Here is a 19,061-nt window from a genome sequence, read left to right as displayed (position 1 = left end):
TAACAGGTTATACTGTCACCACCGGATCATCTTCAACCAAACAAATGAATTTTCTTATATTTGAAGGAGAAACACCTGGGCACCTTCACTTGCTGTGGCTCCCTTGGGGTCAGTGCCCCAAAGAAGACATCATAGGGACTATGTCAGGGAATGACTTAGAAATGTAGAATTGACCAACATTACAACCAGTGCTGACTTTGAAGGCTCAGTTGTTGGGCTGTCCCTCACCTTGGACTCTCAGTTAGATTGCACCAAATGAAAGAACATGTAGGCAAAAATAGACTTTTGATTGTTTTTTATTATGCCTATTATGAAAAACAGTACAAAATTCAGGTATCAAAGATTGCAGCTCCTGGATGTGTAGAATAAAAAGCTAGTTGGCTGTGGTTTAACTGTCCTTATTTCATCTTACAACACCCGAGCCAATGCTTACAGAGCGCCATCCAGTAGGGGCCGGTTTGACTTCAAGTATGTACCACAAGTCAACCACATTTGACAGAGCACGTAGACAAAAACAAAACAAAACAAAACACCCTGAGAAAAGAAAACACCATCACCACACCAGCGCCCTCCTTCCACCCACACTGTTTCCTGAACCACCACCCTTCCCTCTCTGCATCTCCCAGTCCAGGGCAGCCCAGGTCCAGCTGGGGAAGGAATATTTGTAGAAATATACACATACATGTAAATGAGTGTCCAACTTGTAGTATGTGTATGTGTGCCCGTGCGTTTCTATTATTTCCAACGTAGAATTGCCAACAGTAGATGCAAATGCTGCTGAGGACCTGCATGTACCCAACAAAATTATCTCATCTCAGCTACACAACGACAGAAGACTAATCACTCTAACTCTAAAGACTAATCACTCTAACTCTATCTGACAAATGAGAACAATAGCACCAAGATTCAAATCCAGGCACTTGGGGTGCAGAGTCAAGCACTTATCCTTGGGACAGGTCTAAGCACACCCACCAGTCATGCGACAGGCTATACTGTTGCCAATAGAGTATCTTCAACCAAATGATCTGAATCTACTGACCTTTGAAGGAGAAATAAGCTGGGCACTTCACTGGCTGTGGTTTCCTCTGGGGCCAGTGCCCCAAAGATGGCATCATAAGGACTATCTCAGGGTAAGAATTAGAAACGTAGAATTGACGATTATTACAACCAATGTTGAACTGGATGGCTCAGTTGTCATACTGTTCCTTACCTTAGACTGTGAGTTAAATTACACCAAATGAAAGAACACAGAAGCAACGTAGATTTTTTAAAATTGCTTTTATTGTGCCCATTATGAAAAGCAGTACACGTTCCAGGTAGTGAGGATGGTGGTTTCAAAGTATGTAAGATAAAAAGCTTCTAGGTAATCATCTTGTTAAAAAGTCCAAGAGACTGCATGCTGGCTGTACTCAGAAGCATGGGGACTGGGTGGCTGAGGAGCTGGTGGACATTAAGGAGACAGCAGTGCTGAAACCCCATGGCCCCGCCCCTGAGTCATGGCAGAATTTGCTTTGGCTGCAAAGTGAAAGCTTCTGTTTGCCCAGTGGTGCATAAATCAGTTTTGCAATAATGACGCAGTAGAAAAAGACACATGAGAATGGAAATAACCCAATCTCAGAAAGAAAACCCCACTTGATCCTCAGCAGAGACTTTTAGGGACAATAGCCAATGGGAAAAAGTGGAACCTTGTGCCACCATGTGTTAGGAACTCTTTCCATTGCTCTCAAGTGCTGGTCCCCCAAGCAGAGAGACAATGATGATGGAGTAGACCAGGCTTTTCAGGAAGAGGAGGAGGTAGGTGTAGTAGGCAGATGTGTTCATGAGCTGCAGCTGCAGGGTGTCTAAAAGAAGCATTTTATTAATTTCACGTGTTGTTTTGAAAGGCTAGGATTTATTAATGGGTGAGGGGTGATGGTATACATTTCTGCTGACTTAGGTTCAAGTGACACACTCACACCAGCACAAACAGATAGTAAACATCTACATCGCCACCACCACCACCACCAAAACAACTCAGAACCTAGTTTGTAGGTTACGTCAGTCACACATCTGTGAAATTCACCTCGAATTTTCCAAAGTATTAAAAAGTAAGGTTGTGTTTATAAAGAATGAATCCAATGGGAAAAAGGCATTGATGAGAAATATATTTTAGCATTTCTTCCTCCCTACCATGTCTCTAAGTAAAATAAGAGGAAATATCCATTAAGTACAAATTAAATGTCACTTATTTTGAGAACTTTGCATGCAAAGCCTAAATCTTATTTAATTTTTATAACCTATGAGATCATTATCTTCATTCCTATTTTACAAATAAACAAAGAACACAGAGAAAATCTATTTGTCTAATTTCATCCAAGTAATAAGTACGAGAATCCAGATTTCAATCCCAGCAACATGGCATTTAAGAACACTTTCTAGGCTGCTCATGTATAAAGTGGGAATAAAATCTTTCACAGTGAGTACTAAAAGAACTAAACAAGATATATTCACAGTCCAACACAACACCTCTGTTTGAGAAGCTCTCAGTGTCAGTTCATGTTATTAACCACCAGCAAGAACAGAGGCTTAAAAATATAAAAGCAAAATGATAGCATGTCCTTAGTCAGTAAAAACAAAGGCCACAGAAGTAAGTGAAGTCTGTTGTTGAAGGAATTCAGAGCACATCACTGCATCCCTAATTTATAGTCTTTTCACACCCAAAACACCATTTACTGTGTGAAGAACACTCCTGAGAAATGATGAACTGACTTTAAATATCACTCAGCTTTATTGCAGGATCCAGTCATTCTGAGGCTTCTCCCTGAAGTCAGGGAAATTCAACAGTTACATTGATCAGGAGGAAAAAATGCTACAGCATAAAATAAAGGCAAACATAGAGCGAAACTTACCATTTTTATCATTCAGAGAAGATTTTGTGGAGTTAATAGCAGTAAGCTCTAAAGAAATGAGAGCAAGTGTTATTTATTTTTTCACATCCCTTTTTTGATGTTTCTATATTGTGGATAGAGGATAGATAGATGATAGATAGGTAGATAGAACTGATCAACAAAGAGAAGAGAGACATTACAAATATGAGCTCCACAATTCCAGAAACAGTTGGTCTGATTTTACGTAATTCAGTAGATCAATTAATATACTGTATTTCTGCACCTAAAGATGTTGCAAATCATGAATGATGCATTTTTTCTTTTTTTTCTTACAACTGGAAGGTAACGTTTAAGACTATCATGTTTCCTTCTGTGCTTGTAGCTCCTAGCACAGTTTCTGTTGCAAAGAAGATGTTCTTTTATTTATTTATTTTTAAAGATTTTATTTATTTGTCAGAGAGAAAGCACAAGCTTCTAAGAACCAGCACTAGAAATCTGCTGTAGAATTGCATTAACAGAAATGTCTTCATTAGTTTTGTTGCTATGAGAAGACCTTGGGAGATATTCCTTTAAGAGATAGGTGCCACGTAAAACACATCATAAACAAGAACTTTTCCCTTACCATAATAATCACCATGGAACTTACTCTATTTTTTACTTTTCTTTGATCACTAGAAAAACCAAAACCTAACAGGATAGTTCAGCCCAATTGTTGAATTAAATTTATGCATTGTTCACTTGCTTCCTCTCTGTTAGTTGCAGAAGTTAAAAATTAGGGCTGTCTGTATGATCTTATTTTAGTTAATTTTAGGAAAGGATACAAGTAAATATAATAAATATACAAATAAATTCATCCATGTTATGTTTTCAACAGCAAGCATTTTCTGACATAATCTCATTTGCTCTTCCTCACAATTCAGGTGGAAGCAAAGGTAAATGTTTAACCCAAATTTGATCATTGGACAAACTAAGAATTTGTGAAATAAGAAAAATGCAACCCAGGAAATTTAAAAAATCTAATTGCCTATATTTATCAGCCTGTTCATGAATTGGGCAACATTCTATCTATCAAACAGAGGAGAACCCCAAAGGGTAGAGGAAAGAGGTTTTTCAAGATAGACAGGGAGTGAAAAAGAAATTATTAGCAAGAGTTCATACTTTCCGGCAAGGTCATGCTTCTAAGGTAATGGCCCTCCATTTTGTCAGCAAAATTCCTAGTGCTGGTCAGGAAATTCCCATCTCTACTGGTTACAGGTTACACTTCTGGGTGTTAAAACTGCAGTTGGGTAGGTATGAAGACTTGGTGTACTGATTTGTGGCCTTCAGCTAAAGGAGTGCATTTTGAGCCTGTGGTTGTTCTTTTTAAGTCTTTTTAGCAGATCCTTTTGATCAGACTCTCAGTTTAACTGAGAGATGGGTTCTAGATTGAAATCATTAACACCACGCTCAACAACTGCTCTGAAGTTCTCAGTATTTGTTGTTCTTCTGGGTGATATTAACAGGTCTTGACCTTTTCACTTAACCTTGTGGTATTCACAGGTTACCACTTCAGGTTTACAATTTTTAAGTTGGCCATTCTCTTCATTCTTTTGTGATGCTCCAGTCTTAGAAAAATAATTTGCTTGGAGATTACTGGCTTTGAATTTGCATGTCAAGCTTTTGAGACAATGTAACACACCAGGCAGATTTTTAATGATGTCTATAAACAGGATAACTCCCCATGTTTGAAGAGCTATTTGATGCCATGGTGCCCAAGACTCAAAGCAATTAAAATCAAGAAAGTAAGAAAGACACTGCTGAAGGAGTCACTCTGTTAAGCCACATGGTTTGCACAATAATCTGTTGCTCAGTATTAATGTCCCCAATAGTGTTCATCTGTTTATCTGGTTATAGCACCCGGTATTGCCTACAGCACAGATCCAGCCTTGCTCAGCCATAAGCAAAGGCTATCTCACTTTGAAAAGCTGTTTTGGCCAGAGTCTAAGGATTTTTGTTGGGTAGCCATCACTTTAGCAAGGGATTCCAAAACAATTTCAAGAATGGAGGGAAAAATCTTGATCATACCTCATTTACAGTTATCCCTCACCAGAGAATTAGGGCCAGTCACAAGAGTAAATACTGGAGGTTTCTTAGTAGTCCCTACTAAATCTGGATATAACTTTAGGGGAGTCAGACAATGAGATGTCTTATTTACCCTGAGAAAATTTAGGACCAAGGTTAAATTATCTGCTAGCCTGAAATAAAATATTGCTCTTAATTCCAGAGGTTAAGCCTCTTGGCAATGATGTGGGAGAGACAGGCCATTACCAGAGTAAAGGAAAAGAAAAGAGGGAGAAATGATTTCGCATTTAGTTAAATATGGAGTCTTAAATCCTTGTTTTGGTGAAAGCAGTCTATTTCAATGTCAGCTACTTCTCTTTCCCTCAATTTGATTCAGAAACTCCAGGGTCTGGGCAGGACCAGGTGTCAGGTGGAGATTTCCTTAGCTGTGTGATGTGCAACTGAAGTTCAATACCTTTTAGTTTTACAGCAGGAGCACTAGGTAAGTTCCCTCTTCTACTGGGGTTTGGGAGCTATCTTCTTTTAATGCTGTGTCTAAAATACCTAAATATTTGTGACTGAGAGGATCCTGGGGTCATTTGGGCACCATCCTCCGAAGGTAGATATGGGGGTGTCTGTAATGCCATGAATTGGGTAGTCTTCTGTTTATGGCTGCCATCTTTTCAGAGTGGAAAATCAATTCAGGCTACAATGAGTGCTCAAACGAGCAAAGAGTGGAACAGTCTTATCGTCTTTGGTTTTAGGTACCTCTTCCATTATTAATTTTTTATTAGTCTTTTGCAATGAGTCTTTAAATGAAAGGACCTTGGAATGTTTAACCATAAAGGCTTCTGTTTAATTGAAAAACCCTTTCTTTTAAGGGCACTTCTTAATGATCTTATCGAGTAGGAGAGTTCCCCCATATGGCCATTGTATTTTTAGGTGGTCATTGCCCTGAGGCCTGGCAGTAATTTTGTAGAACATTAGCCTCAAATGGAGTTAACCCACACCCCAGTACAGCCATATCTGGCCACAAGTGAGTTAGACCCCACATTTCTCTCTGGCATTATTTTGAGGCCTTCAACCTGATGGTTACCAAGCCAGTTCCCAAGGACACACAACAGACTTGATTTTGTAATTTTACAAGGTATATGTAATCTGGGAATATAGGTCTTAGGTAAAAAATAAATAAACATGTATATCAGAAAATTGTGTGCTTGACTGTTTAGAATGTAAGGATCCCATTAGCTAAGACATGGGCTTCTCAGAACCAAACACCTAAAAGTGATGTGTCCTGGAATTGGGGATTGTGTGTGTTTTACATGGTAGCTCCTTGCACAGAAGTTTTCTTGAGGTTGATGGGTGACCTGGTGCTGATACAACCTATTTTGTGACTAACTCATACTGTCAAGGAAGTGCTCTTGAGGTAGCAAATGCTCTCACAGCCTCTAAATGCTTGATTCCTGCCTGCATTTTTTGTGGCTTTTTCCACCTTTCCCTGTTACCAGTAGCTTTGTCTACACAAATGAAGACAGACAATTATGTGCACATAATGTATGGGAGGTAAAAGATGTTACTACGTTTTGGCCACAAGAAGACTCTATGCATCACCAACAATTCTCCAAGGAACTTGATGAAGTTTCCACCTGGGGCATTTGATCTAGATCATTAGGGGCTTGACTCCTGGCAGGCCCTCTTGTCCCTTCAGTTGTCTGTGTGTGACTAATGCCAGATCAATGGGGCTCCAAATCTTCTAGCTCAACTTAACAGTGGCATACCACTCTGCCAGTCCAGGCTGACCTGCCCTGTTAGATTAGGAGTTCAAACACAAAGAGAGCAGAGCTTAGAACCAAAGAACTCACCCACAGCCCTTGGAATAAGTGAGAATGCTGAACTCAAAGGGCTCATAGTTAACACCTCTTTGTTTTGCTTTGTCTCTGAATGTCCCTGGGAGTCTACTTCATATTCCAGTGTTAGCAGCAAATCTGTTAAAGAATAGAAATTCAGCCAAGTAAATGTTAAAGATCTCTAATGGTGCTATTAATCAATTAAGGAATAACACAGCAACCCATTATCAAATAGAGGGGAGCTCCAAAAGACTACAGGAAAGGAAAAGGTTTTAACAATAAGGAGGGGAAAAAAGGAAATTCTTATAAAAAAAAAATCCATTGTTTTAGGCAGTCACCCTCCCAAGGGGAAAGAGTGGGTCAATCAGGAAACTTTCTGGGGCTGAACAGGAAATTTCCATATTGACTGGTTGAAGGTTATTCTTTTGGAGGGTTTAGATTGCACTTGGATTAAGTATTAAGTCTTGCTTTACTAACTTGAGGCCATAAACTAAGTGTTGCTATTTTGGGTCTTTCAACACTCCACGAAGACAAAGTCTTACTTCAGAAATTCAAGCTTGTATATAGCAAAGCTATTCATAGTTCTTGTTATGTACTCTTTCCCCATTGCTTAAAAAGTAGCCTATGAACCACAGGGAAAAGTACAAACTGATTCTTTCTTAAGGGCTCTCTGTGGCCTTGGTCTGTGATGTTAATGTCAGGACTTGACTTCTGAGTCTAGTGAGTTACTGAATCATAGTGGGATCTGGGCACATTCTGCTGTTTGCCCACACTGTCTAAGTATGACCAGTGTCTACACCAATGGGGCTCTTTTGGGATACCGTGTCTGAATCATAAGTGACCCTGAGTGATTAGGAAAAGAAGTATCTATTGTAGAAGTATCTATTGTACTACCTATTGTAGCCATCCTCCTTGGGACAGTAGTTCATCCTGCATCTCTTTCAGGCCTGGCACACACTAGGACTGCAATAGATATTTGCTGAGTCATTTTAACTCATGGTAAGAAATACATTCATTGTGTAGAATAGAAGAATGTACACATTAACCTCATCCATCTCTACTTACCAAATTTTACTTTATGGTGGTATATAAAATACAATTCTGAAAAACCTAATATCATACTATTATCTACCTTAGCAGCCAAATTACTATTTTTTGTTGTTGTTGAGCCACAATCTGGTTCCTTTAAATGGACAGCATTTTGACCCCTGTAACTCTTGTTTATGGGTTATACTTTGAGTAGAGAAAGAATGAAGTGAGAAGGACTTTGCTGAGTAGAACATTCTTGAAAGCTGTATAATTGTTCTTATTTCCTGATCAAGTCAAGTTATCAAAAGCAAACTCCCTGAACATTTCTTTTGTGTGAGGTTGCTAGGTGTTTCCCTGTGTATTATTTCATTTAATCCATGAAATGACTATAAAGAATATCACTGTGACATTAATATTTTAGATGATAAACCTGCAGTGAGAAAGGTTAAATGAATTATTCTTTTTGTTCTTCTCTGTATGTTCCAAAGCCCATACTGTTTTTTTATTTTTATTACTTTTTAGGATTTTATTTATTTATTTGTCAGAGAGAGAGAGGGAGCACAAGCAGGGGGGCGGCAGGCAGAAGGAGAAGCAGGTTCCCTGTTAAGCAAGAAGTCTGGTGCTGGACTCAATCCCAGAACCCTGGGCTCATGACCTGAACTGAAGGCAGATGTTTAACCAACTGACCCACCCAGGTGTCCACATGCCCATGGTATTTTTTTTTTAATTAAAAAAATATATATATATATTTATTTATTTTGAGAGAGAGAGAGAGAGCTCGCACTTGGAAGACAGGGCAAAGGGACAGAAACTCAAGCAGACTAAGTGCTGAGAATGGAGCCCCAAACTGCGTTCCATTTCACAACCCTGAGATGACCTGAGCTGAATGAAGAATCAGATACTCAACCAATTGAGCCACCCAGGCACTGACACAGCCTATACCATTTGACTTCGATGAGTAAAAAGCAACGTATTTATGCTACCATTAAAGGCAACAGCATTAAAGAAAAAAATTTCTAATTGCTTGTTTTCATTAATACTTGACAGAAAAGGTTGAGATTTCCCTTTGAAACAAAGGGTTCTGGGAGGTTGTGTTCATGTTTACATGTACCTACCTTTCTTTATTGAAGGAAAAAATATCTCTTGATCAACATTTCCCTTCTCCTGCTCATGGTTGACGATACATTTGTGTCTTGATCCACTGATGCTCCAGTCACGGTCAGCCAGCTGAATTTCATGTATGTGTCCTTAGTCTTCATGGTGTCTCCCTGCTGGGATTTCAGAATTGTTTTGTCATCCTTTTCTTGCCAATCTATCTTGAAAACATCAGGGAAAAAATCCTCAAGAAGACAAAGATATGCTCCAGCCTTACAGAGTTTTATTTCAGCAATTGAAGGAAAGAAAATTGTAGGCTTGGGGGTAATGTCTTCATCAGGACTTTTTTCTGTGGGAGAAAATGGAATAACAAAACATTATTAGAGAAACACAAATATATCGTGTGGTTTGAGACCACCCAGCATAGAGTAAACAGAAGGAAAGATTTCCATAGAATTATTGCCTACTATGGTCTTTCATTCACAGTGAATTATGAGGTGCTTATCTTCTTAATTTCTATGTGAAAAGAGGTTATAGAGGTTATGTAACTTGCCCAAAGTCACAGCTCTTAAGTGAAAAGGCCTAGATCAAAACATGGCATATTTTTACATAATACAGTCACTTGTTTGAATGGGAATCTATCAAGTTAACCTTTTAGATACAAATATTATCCCATGACCACCTGCCTGCCTGTCCCAGATGCATAGAAAAAGCTCAAGAAATGTTGGGGATTTGGTGTTTCATCTTAAAACTGGATTGGTTGCAGTAGATGATTTCTGGGGTCCTCTTATAGGGATTATAGTTATAGGGAATAGGGAATATTACAGCCATGGAAAATCGGGGGGATGGGTATAGACAGAGAGAGAGAAAGCATCTTTTAAGCTCTAAAGAGTAAGGGGCCATGAGGAAACTTTCAGCAAGGTTGCAGAACTCAAGAATATCTCTCACATTGGCTAGGAAGCAAGGAGTGTAAGTTGTTCTTGAAGAACAGTCGTTCAGATAACAGTGCTGGACCTCAGAACTTAGTAAAAATTCTTCTCAAACTGGTAAATAGTTGCTTGTCTTTCATGAGAGAGTATTTTTTTAAAGGTTATAAAAAAGTTATAACAAACTTTTTTTAAGGTTATAACAACATGTATATATATGTATATATGACAGGTTATTATTAAGTAATAACTTAATTGAGTGTCAAGCATTGTGCATATTGATTCCTTCCCTGCAAGCATAAAGCACGGGTTATTCATCCCATTCTGCAGATGAGACAGAGGCTAGGGATATTGAGTAACTTACTTGAGATTATCCAGCTAAGAGCACAACAAGAGCATTAAGTCCGCCAGGTTTTCGAAGACTGGGCCTACATAACCTACATTGTGATTCAGGAATTAATTTTGTCTTCATTGAGCTGTTGCTTTGAATAAAAATTGTAATCTTGGTTTCAATAATGAGCTTCCGGCTTAAAAATCTGTATTTTGCTTATTCCTTACACTGACTTCTTCCTCCCCCTGCTGGTCATTGCAGGTATGACATATATCTTACAGTTACATCTCTCTGTATGGGAGCCCAGGTAAACAAAGTTTGTAACAGCAAGGATCAGCTTAGTGAGTGGAGAAGCCCAGAAATGCTAGACAGGAAACCAGTTTTTCCGATTGTATACTCAGTGTGCTTGTTAGTTTTAGGTCAGTGGTTCATCCTTGCAGGAATCCAATTTCTCCAGCCTCAAATGAGAGGATTAACTGATATGCTTGGTGTCGTATGTACCTGTGCAAACTATAGGGATTTGCTTGTGAGTGTGCATATTTACGTTTATATAAATGGTACAGCATTCCTATCAATCCATGTCTGTCCATCTGTCTGTACCCCAGTTCACTGGTCCTTGGTGCTGCTCCTGGTACCACTGGCTGCACCACTGGATTCATCCACTGACAGGGACAGACACTCGTGTTGCTGCCCAAACTTGCTGTCACCAGCAAGGCTGTCCCTGACAGCTCAGGGACTCTGCATCCTGGGAATAAGCATTTCCCCAGGAATCTGATCCCAGGGTGGCTGGTCCCAGTAAATACACAGACACGTTCTCCATAAACATTGCCTGTGCTCTTAATCTGACAGTGAAGTTTTTACAGATCTGATGGCTCCCATGGAGCATCCCATTGTTTGAGGAGGTAATGGGCTCCTGTCTGAGATGAGGAAGCTGAGGGTCTCTGTTTGTACCTGGTGTCCATTAAGTGTCTCCCTCTGAGACGAGCTTCTCCGTGTGCTTCAGGTGCAGCAAAGTAAAGGCTAGCTTGCAGAGGCTACAGTGCACAGCAGAGCCATGCTACCTACACTATGGCCGGGCCCCCTGTATCCTGCCTGTGAGCCCTGGAGTCAGTGCTCCTGCTGCTGTTTCTCAAGTTCTCATCTGCAGAAAGGAAAATCAGTAGCTACCTCATAGTTTCACAAAGATTAAATAATGTAATACATGCAGAATGCTTAGGAGTGTGTTGGACAAATGAAGATCATTAGTTATTATATTTACTATTAACAGTAATTGATTAATATTGTATATGAATAAAAATAAAGAAATAATGACATTAACATTTAATTATTAAAATTAAAATTATACTAAATCATTTTTAATTAGTTGTGACTTGAAAGAGTTTAGTTTCTTAGATATTTTTTCTGAGTTTTAGTTGTTACAACTATCCTCAGCTTATTATCCAAACTTTGTCTAAAGCACTTTCATTAAATAAAGATCTCAATATTATTGTCACAAAGTCTTGTGGACAACATACTTTGCATACTATGGAGTCCTGTTTAAGAAAATGTGTCCCTCTCCAGCACAATGAAAGCATTCATCATTTCTTGTCATATTCATATTCAGATTTGAGTCCACGTTGATCCTGGCATTAGCATGTCTGAACTCCTGTGAACTCATCATCACTCAGTCTCTCCTTTATTTGCTCCTTGAACTTGTACATAGGATCCCTGCAGCAGATTCAGAACAAAGAACAGGTCAGTAGAGACTTTATCAGTTACTGGGTAAATGAAGAAGTGAGTTGTATTGATTTCATGTGGAATTCAGTAAGAAACTGAGTGGGCACTGGCAGAGAAGTGAACTGATGAAGAACTCTGATGATATTCATTCCTGAGGAGCTTACATTGAGTACAGAGTTATAGAGGGAAAAAGGGGGCATCATGTTACCTGATTTCAAGCTTTATTACAAAGCTGTGGTCACCAAGACAGCATGGTACTGGCATAAAAAGAGACACATAGACCAGTGGAACAGAGTAGAGAGCCCAGATATGGCCCCTCAACTCTACGGTCAATTAATCTTCAACAAAACAGGAAAAAATATACAGTGGAAAAAAGACAGTCACTTCAATAAATAGTGCTGGGAAAACTGGACAGCTATATGTAGAAGAATGAAACTCGACCATTCTCTTACACTGTACAAAAGATAAACTCAAAATGGATAAAAGACCTCAACGTGAGACAGGAATCCATCAGAATCCTAGAGGAGAACATAGGCAGTAATCTCTTTGGTATCAGCCACAGCAGCTTCTTTCAAGATATGTCTCCAAAGGCAAAGGAAACAAAAGCAAAAATAAACTTTTGGGACTTCATCAAAATCAAAAGCTTCTGCACAGCAAAGGAAACAGTCAAAAAAGCAAAGAGGCAACCCACGGAATGGGAGAAGATATGTGCAAAGGACAGTACAGAGAAAAGGTTGATATCCAGGATCTATAATGAACTCCTCAAACTCAACACACACAAAAAAGGCAGTCATATAAAAAAAATGGGCAGAAGATATGAACAGAGACTTCTCCAATGAAGACATACAAATGGCTATCAGACACATGAAAAAATGTTCATCATCACTAGCCCTCAGGGAGATTCCAATTAAAACCACATTGAGAAATCACCTTACAACAGTTAGAATGGCCAAAATTAACAAGACAGGAAACAACATGTGTTGGAGGGGATGTGGAGAAAGGGGAACCCTCTTACACTGTTAGTGGGCATGCAGGTTGGTGCAGCCTCTTTGAAGAACAGTGTGGAGATTCCTCAAGAAATTAAAAATAGAACTTCCCTATGACCCTGAAATTGCACTACTGGGTATTTACCCCAAAGATACAGATGTAGTGAAAGGAAGGACCATCTGTACCCCAATGTTTATAGCAGCAATGGCCACGGTTGCCAAACTGTGGAAAGGACCAAGGTGCCCTTCAACGGACGAATGGATAAGGAAGACGTGACCCATATACACTATGAAGTATTATGCCTCCATCAGAAAGGATGAATACCCAACTTTTGTAGCAACATAGACGGGACTGGAAGAGATTATGCTGAGTGAAATAAGTCAAGCAGAGAGAGTCAATTATCATATGGTTTTACTTATTTGTGGAGCATAACAAATAGCATGGAGGACATGGGGAGTTGGAGAGGAGAAGGGAGTTGGGGGAAATTGGAAGGGGAGGTGAACCATGAGAGACTATGGACTCTGAAAAACAATCTGAGGGGTTTGAAGTGGCAGAGGGGTGGGAGGTTGGGGTACCAGGTGGTGGGTATTATAGAGGGCACGGATTGCATGGAGTACTGGGTGTGGTGAAAAAATAATGAATACTGCTATGCTGAAAAGAAATAAATTAAAAAAATATTCTTGAATATATATTGAGCCTGTGATTGGTCTTTTCTATTCCATATATCTAATAATGTTATATGTCTGTAAATATAAAATATCAGAAAAATAATGGCCAAAAATGTGGCTGCTATGAAAAGAAACTCCTGGTTATTAAGGTTGTCAGAATTTTTAGTGATACATGGATGTTAGCAGTATATTTCACTTAGTGTCAGGCTGTAAACCTAATGAGTATCAGAATGTAAAATGCCTCCTTTTCCAGGAACCTCACTGTTTGCAGAGAGACTGTGTATGTGTGTGTGTGTCTGTGTGTGTGTGGTGATTTAATAACAAATACTGACTCTCCCGCTGTTTTAATACTTACAGAGCTGCACACCCAATGTCCCCTGACTACCCATTCTGTCAGTCAGGCTACTGTTGGCATCACTCTGGGCAGCTGTCATGTTACTAGGAATCCTAGTTGGGGGATGGTGGGACGAGGTCATGTAGGATGATGGTTGGGCTCCCCAACCACTGGGCGTGTCCCGCCTCTGCCTTTCAGTGTTCACTTCTGTGTGGAGACTTCTTTTGCATGGTGGACGTTGTGGGGGACAAAACTGAGTTTGCCAACACACCAACCTGCTAGACTCTGGAAGGAGGGAGACCACCAGAAGCTAGGGAAGGATGGGGCACCACAGAGAAGCCCACATTGGCCTGGTGCGTGTTCAAGGGCTGGAGACAGAGTGATGTGGGCAGGAGCCCAGCCTGGAGAGCTTTTCCAGGCATTAGGAGCTTCTGGCTCAGACAGGTGTCTTTTGGGAACAGGTGTCTTCCCAATGTCAAATGTCTAGTTCAAATGGTGCTGGATTATGTGTCTGTCAGGTGATGACAGCAGTGACCAGTACCTTTTACTCCCAAAGTGATCCTATCACAGGTACAGCCTCCCACATGTTCTGTACCATCACCGTCTATAATGGTGAAGCCTCGTTTTCCAGTGTGAGCTCCTGGAGATTGCAATTCTCTCTCCTGGTCACGACTGTCCTTCCAAATTTTTCCTCAGGGCCTTTCGGCTGGGAGTTCCCCATCATCCCATCACCTTCTTGCTTGAATGCTCTTGTGGTTACTTGATTTCCAAATGTCACCTCAACAGGCTGAAGAAGAACCAGTTAGAGTCTCCCCAGGTTAGGCTCCTCAGAGCAGCTGGGACTGAGCTAGAAGGAAGACCCTGGAAGGGCTGATTTGAAGGGAGTTGCATTCAGGGGTGTAGGGATGGATGTGAGGTGGGTCTTGGGTCTCCATTCTTCAGTGAGCCCCAGAAGAAAATCAGAGCTGGTAGAGTACAGGGTGGGGAGAGAACGTGGCTCCTCTCTCCAGCAGTCAGGCCAGGCTTCTCTAGAAGACAGTGTGAGCCCCAGGGGAAAGGATATTCCAACACCTGAAACAGCCAGTGCCTCTTTGTTCCTGGTGATCCCAGTCCCAGGACACTAAGTACTGTGCGCATCTGAACGGCCCTGTCCCTCAGGGAAAGAGAGATGGAAAGCAGTCAGGCTGAGCTGAGACAGCAGCTCTAAAAGTCAGCAACGCTCGAGTCACCTGTGGCTTCATAGGTGCTGTAAGCCTGTGCTTGAAAGGCCTGCCTGCAGCCCCTCAGACTTGATGTGCCAGGAACAAAGCTTTCGACACCCTCTGTGTGTGCAGCATCATCAGTCGCATCTTCCAAAGCTAATTTTGGGTGAGCCCCTTCCCCTCTCTGCTTCTAAAGGTTGAACATTATCATTCCTCTAACTTTCTTCTCCTTCAAGGTGTTTTGGGTGTTCATGTTAATTTTAGTGTACGCTTGATAACTTGCGCCCCCAATGCCTGCTCCACTGAATCTTTAATGAATTTGCTAAGAACTACCATCATGACAATATTGAGTCTTTTAACCTATAACATGGATCCTCTCTGGATTTATTTAGATATTCTTTAATTTTTCTTAATTTTATTAATTCATTTTATTCTTAATTTTTCTTACATTCTTAAATTTTCTTATATTTCTTAGTATTCTTATTCTTAAATTTTATTAATTTTTCTGCAATATTTTGTAATTCTCCACATACAAGATTTGCTCTTCTTTTCTTAAATTAATTCCTAAATGTTTTATTTCTTTTGGTTCTATTGTAAATGGAATTGTTTCTTAAATTTCATTTTCAAGTGGTCAAGCCAGTATGCAGAAATTCAACTGATATTTTGTACGTTGAAGGTGTACCTTGTGACGATGCTGACCTTGTTCATAAGTTCTACTTTTGGTTTGTGTGCGTGTAGATTCTATGAAATTACCTACAAAAAGACCATGTCATCTGTGGTTGAAGACATTTTGGCATTTCCTTTTCAATCTGCTAGAAATCTTCGTATTTTTTCTAGTCGCACTCTCTAGAATCTGTTACCATGTTGAACAGAAGTGTCAAGAGCAAACATCCCAGTCTGGTTCCTGTTCTTTGGGGAAAAGCATCCAGTCCTTCAGCATTGAGTATGATGTCAGCTGTGGGTTTTCATAGATGCCCTTTATCAGGTTGAAGGTGTTCCTTTGTGTTGAGATTGTTTCTTCTGCCAATGAAACTATTCTCTTAAAGCTCTCTAGTGAGTATTTCATTTCAGGATACAACTTTTCTATTCTAGATTTTATTTCTTCTAAATACATGTTTGTGTTGTAACTTTGGTATACTTGTAACAATATGCATTTTTAGCTTTTTGTATTTATTTCATTTATTTATTTATTTTTGGCTCCTGTCCACCACCAGCAGGTCCAGGAAGTCGCAGTCACCACGGTCCAGGTAGAGCAGCAGCGCGCACGTGGGGCTGGTGCACAGGCTGAAGCTGAGCTCTTCGCTGCTTGCCCTGTTTGACCAGCGCGCATAGGGAGACCAAGGCCCAGGGCCGCCGCCCAACTGCAGGCCACCAGCGCCTGCCTCCAACGCCAACGCCCGTAGCAGCAATGGTGGTGATGGCAGCAATGAAGGCCAGCACAGGCTCTGTGCCCAGATGCTGCTCAAGCTTCATAGCTAAGGGGGCAGGGGGAGGGCAGGGGCCGTGCGTCACCCGCATATCCACCGCGCAGAGCAGGACTCCCTCGCCGGCTCACAGTACCATGGGCCTGGCTGCGGGGCAAGGCACAGAGGCCCAGGTACAGGCTACCCAGGACTGAGGTAGCGGTGGCAAAGGCGCCCCTCCTTCGCTGCGGGCTCCAAGGAAGGATGCTGGAGGGATGCCTTAGCAGCCACCAAGAACAAAGCTGTGATCCTCCTTAGTATTTTAAACGTGTTTTTGAACATGAACTTCTTACAGCTACTTCGAAGTAACCACACACCTCAAAGACTTTGTATTGAGTGGTAGGGTAATCACCCCCTAACAACAGTCACACTTTTGTGATTCTTTGACGGTCTTATTATTTTTTATGAAAAATATTTTGTTGAAAATATATTGTGGCAACTTGAGATTGTGACTTTCTCCAGAAGGTTGCTTTCATTGCGGTTTGCATGCTGAGAAAGTTGCTTGGACTTCATCTGTGATAGTCTATCTCCTGTGGTATGTGACTGCTCATGCCTCTCTTGTTTTCTTTCCTAGTTATTTTAGTTTTCAGCCTAGCTTCCTGGGAATCACCCTGGGTCTACGCAGCTTCATGGTTCCAAGATTTCTTAGGGATGTGTCGCAGCAACTTGATTAAGACTTCGCTTCTGCCAAATGGTTTTGTTGTAGGTCTTGGGTAGCACATTCCTATTTTACACAATTAGCACATAAATTGTACGTGCTAACGTGTACGTCTTCTCAGCTATACTTTTTCTGAGTCTTTTCATGGCTCCTGTGCATTAGACGGTCACCTCACTGTCAACCAGCTGTGTGTGGCTGGGTTGGGCTTTTTTGAGTCCCTGCTAAGCACGCACACAGCTTCAGCCGAGCACATGCTTGCTGCAGTCATGACCCCAGCCGCAGACCTGCAGAGCCCCTGGCCTTCCTGCTTGCACACCACACAGCTTGTCAGCTCCCCTTGGCATCGCTGCATCCCAGATTAACCAGCTCCTTACACTGTGTGACTTTGGATCCCATTCACAAGGCTTCTCCTAATTGGGAGGAAACTTCCAGCTCACGATGCTCAGTGTGGGAGCTGGGGGAAGAAAGGAGCAACGCAGAGGAGTGCACTGCTGTCGTTCCTGAATTCTGTAGGTTTCAGATATAAACCATTCTCAGACAATTGTGCAAATCAGACATTTCCCAACCACCGAAATAGTCACTTTTGTTGCTCTAGTCTGGTTTTATTTCTAGCATTCACGGAAAGATTTGTTGACCATAAAAGAGGACCTTGCTACCGTTCACTTTTAAATTATGTAAACTATACGTATTACTATGTTTTAATCCAATCTTTGGCTTTATTTAGAACTTCCAAATAATCCCAAGACATGTCAGCCCCATGAGGCTCAAACGCCATTATCTTGACAGGTGGGCAGTGAGCCTAGAAACAGGAAGACATGGTGTGACCATCTCCTCAGACTCGTTTCTAGGTGAGAAGGCATGTAATCTGCCCCAGTGTCTCTACAGCAGTTTAATAGGCTGGAAAGTGAAGCCTCCCAACAGTGATGCCTTGTCTGTGTATTTTACCACAAACTTCTCCTGAACTATGGGACATGTATGAGGTTAAGATGTGGAACACAGCTTTTCTAAAGGTTCTCTGCTATTTATTTGCCTGTACCAGATAAGTTCTTGGCTATAATGCAGCAGACATTCTCAGGAAAAGAAAATATCTTACTTGAGGTATACTATCTGAAAGGATTAAAGCAACTGTGAGGCGGGCTGCTTCCTTCATGTGTGAGTCAGCTCTATCCCTCACCTGCGACCCTGGTCTTCCTGGGGCTACTTTTTTTTATGTTCCTTCCCTCATTGTGAGAGTAATACAGGCTTTTTTATTTTTTTAATATTTTATTTATTTGACAGAGAGAGATCACAAGTAGACAGAGAGGCAGGCAGATAGAGAGAGAGAGAGAAGGAAGCAGGCTCCCTGCTGAGCAGAGAGCCTAATGCGGGACTCGATCCCAGGACCCTGAGATCATGACCTGAGCTGAAGGCAGCGGCTTAACCCACTGAGCCACCCAGGTACCCCAATACAGGCTTTTTAAAAAAAAATGTGCATAGAACAAGATCATAGAACTTGTGAACTCTGTGACACATCACTGTGGACAGTTTGTCTCTTATTTTGTGCTTATATGTTCACATAATTGTTGTCATATCACCAATATTATTCATATCATATTTTAAATTCTAATGTAAAAGGAATAAAGTCATTTTGCTGTAGAGATTTTGGAAGATCCAGAAATGATTGAAAATACCTGGGTATTTGATTTGCAAGCACACACACACACACACACACATATATATATATATATATATGTTTTTATTTTTATAAATATGGTCTTATGGGATATACAGGTTTTTCATTACATATTTGCATTTGCTTGATAGCATAAGTATTTACCAAATTGTTGCCCAATACATAAATATACATTTTAGTGCAAAATATTTCATGGAAATATAATAATTATTTGACTTTTTTCTAT

The 19,061-nt window shown here is 40.7% G+C and overlaps 1 gene segment (V, D, J or C); it reads right to left on the bottom strand.

Moving 5' to 3' along the window:
* Positions 1-1,278: 1,278 nt before the first annotated feature.
* LOC101683812 lies at positions 1,279-16,560 on the bottom strand. The segment is given in 6 exon segments: positions 1,279-1,841; positions 2,889-2,936; positions 6,770-6,892; positions 8,899-9,227; positions 10,169-10,182; positions 16,280-16,560. Coding segments are annotated over 6 exon segments (935 nt in total).
* Between the last annotated feature and the right edge of the window lie 2,501 nt (positions 16,561-19,061).

Source organism: Mustela putorius, unplaced genomic scaffold (assembly GCF_011764305.1).
Source record: "Mustela putorius furo isolate JIRA1106 unplaced genomic scaffold, ASM1176430v1.1 tig00003845_pilon_pilon_pilon, whole genome shotgun sequence".
NCBI lineage: Eukaryota > Metazoa > Chordata > Mammalia > Carnivora > Mustelidae > Mustela > Mustela putorius.
Note: the sequence above shows the minus strand (reverse complement) of the source record. Positions and strands in the feature narration are given on the sequence as shown.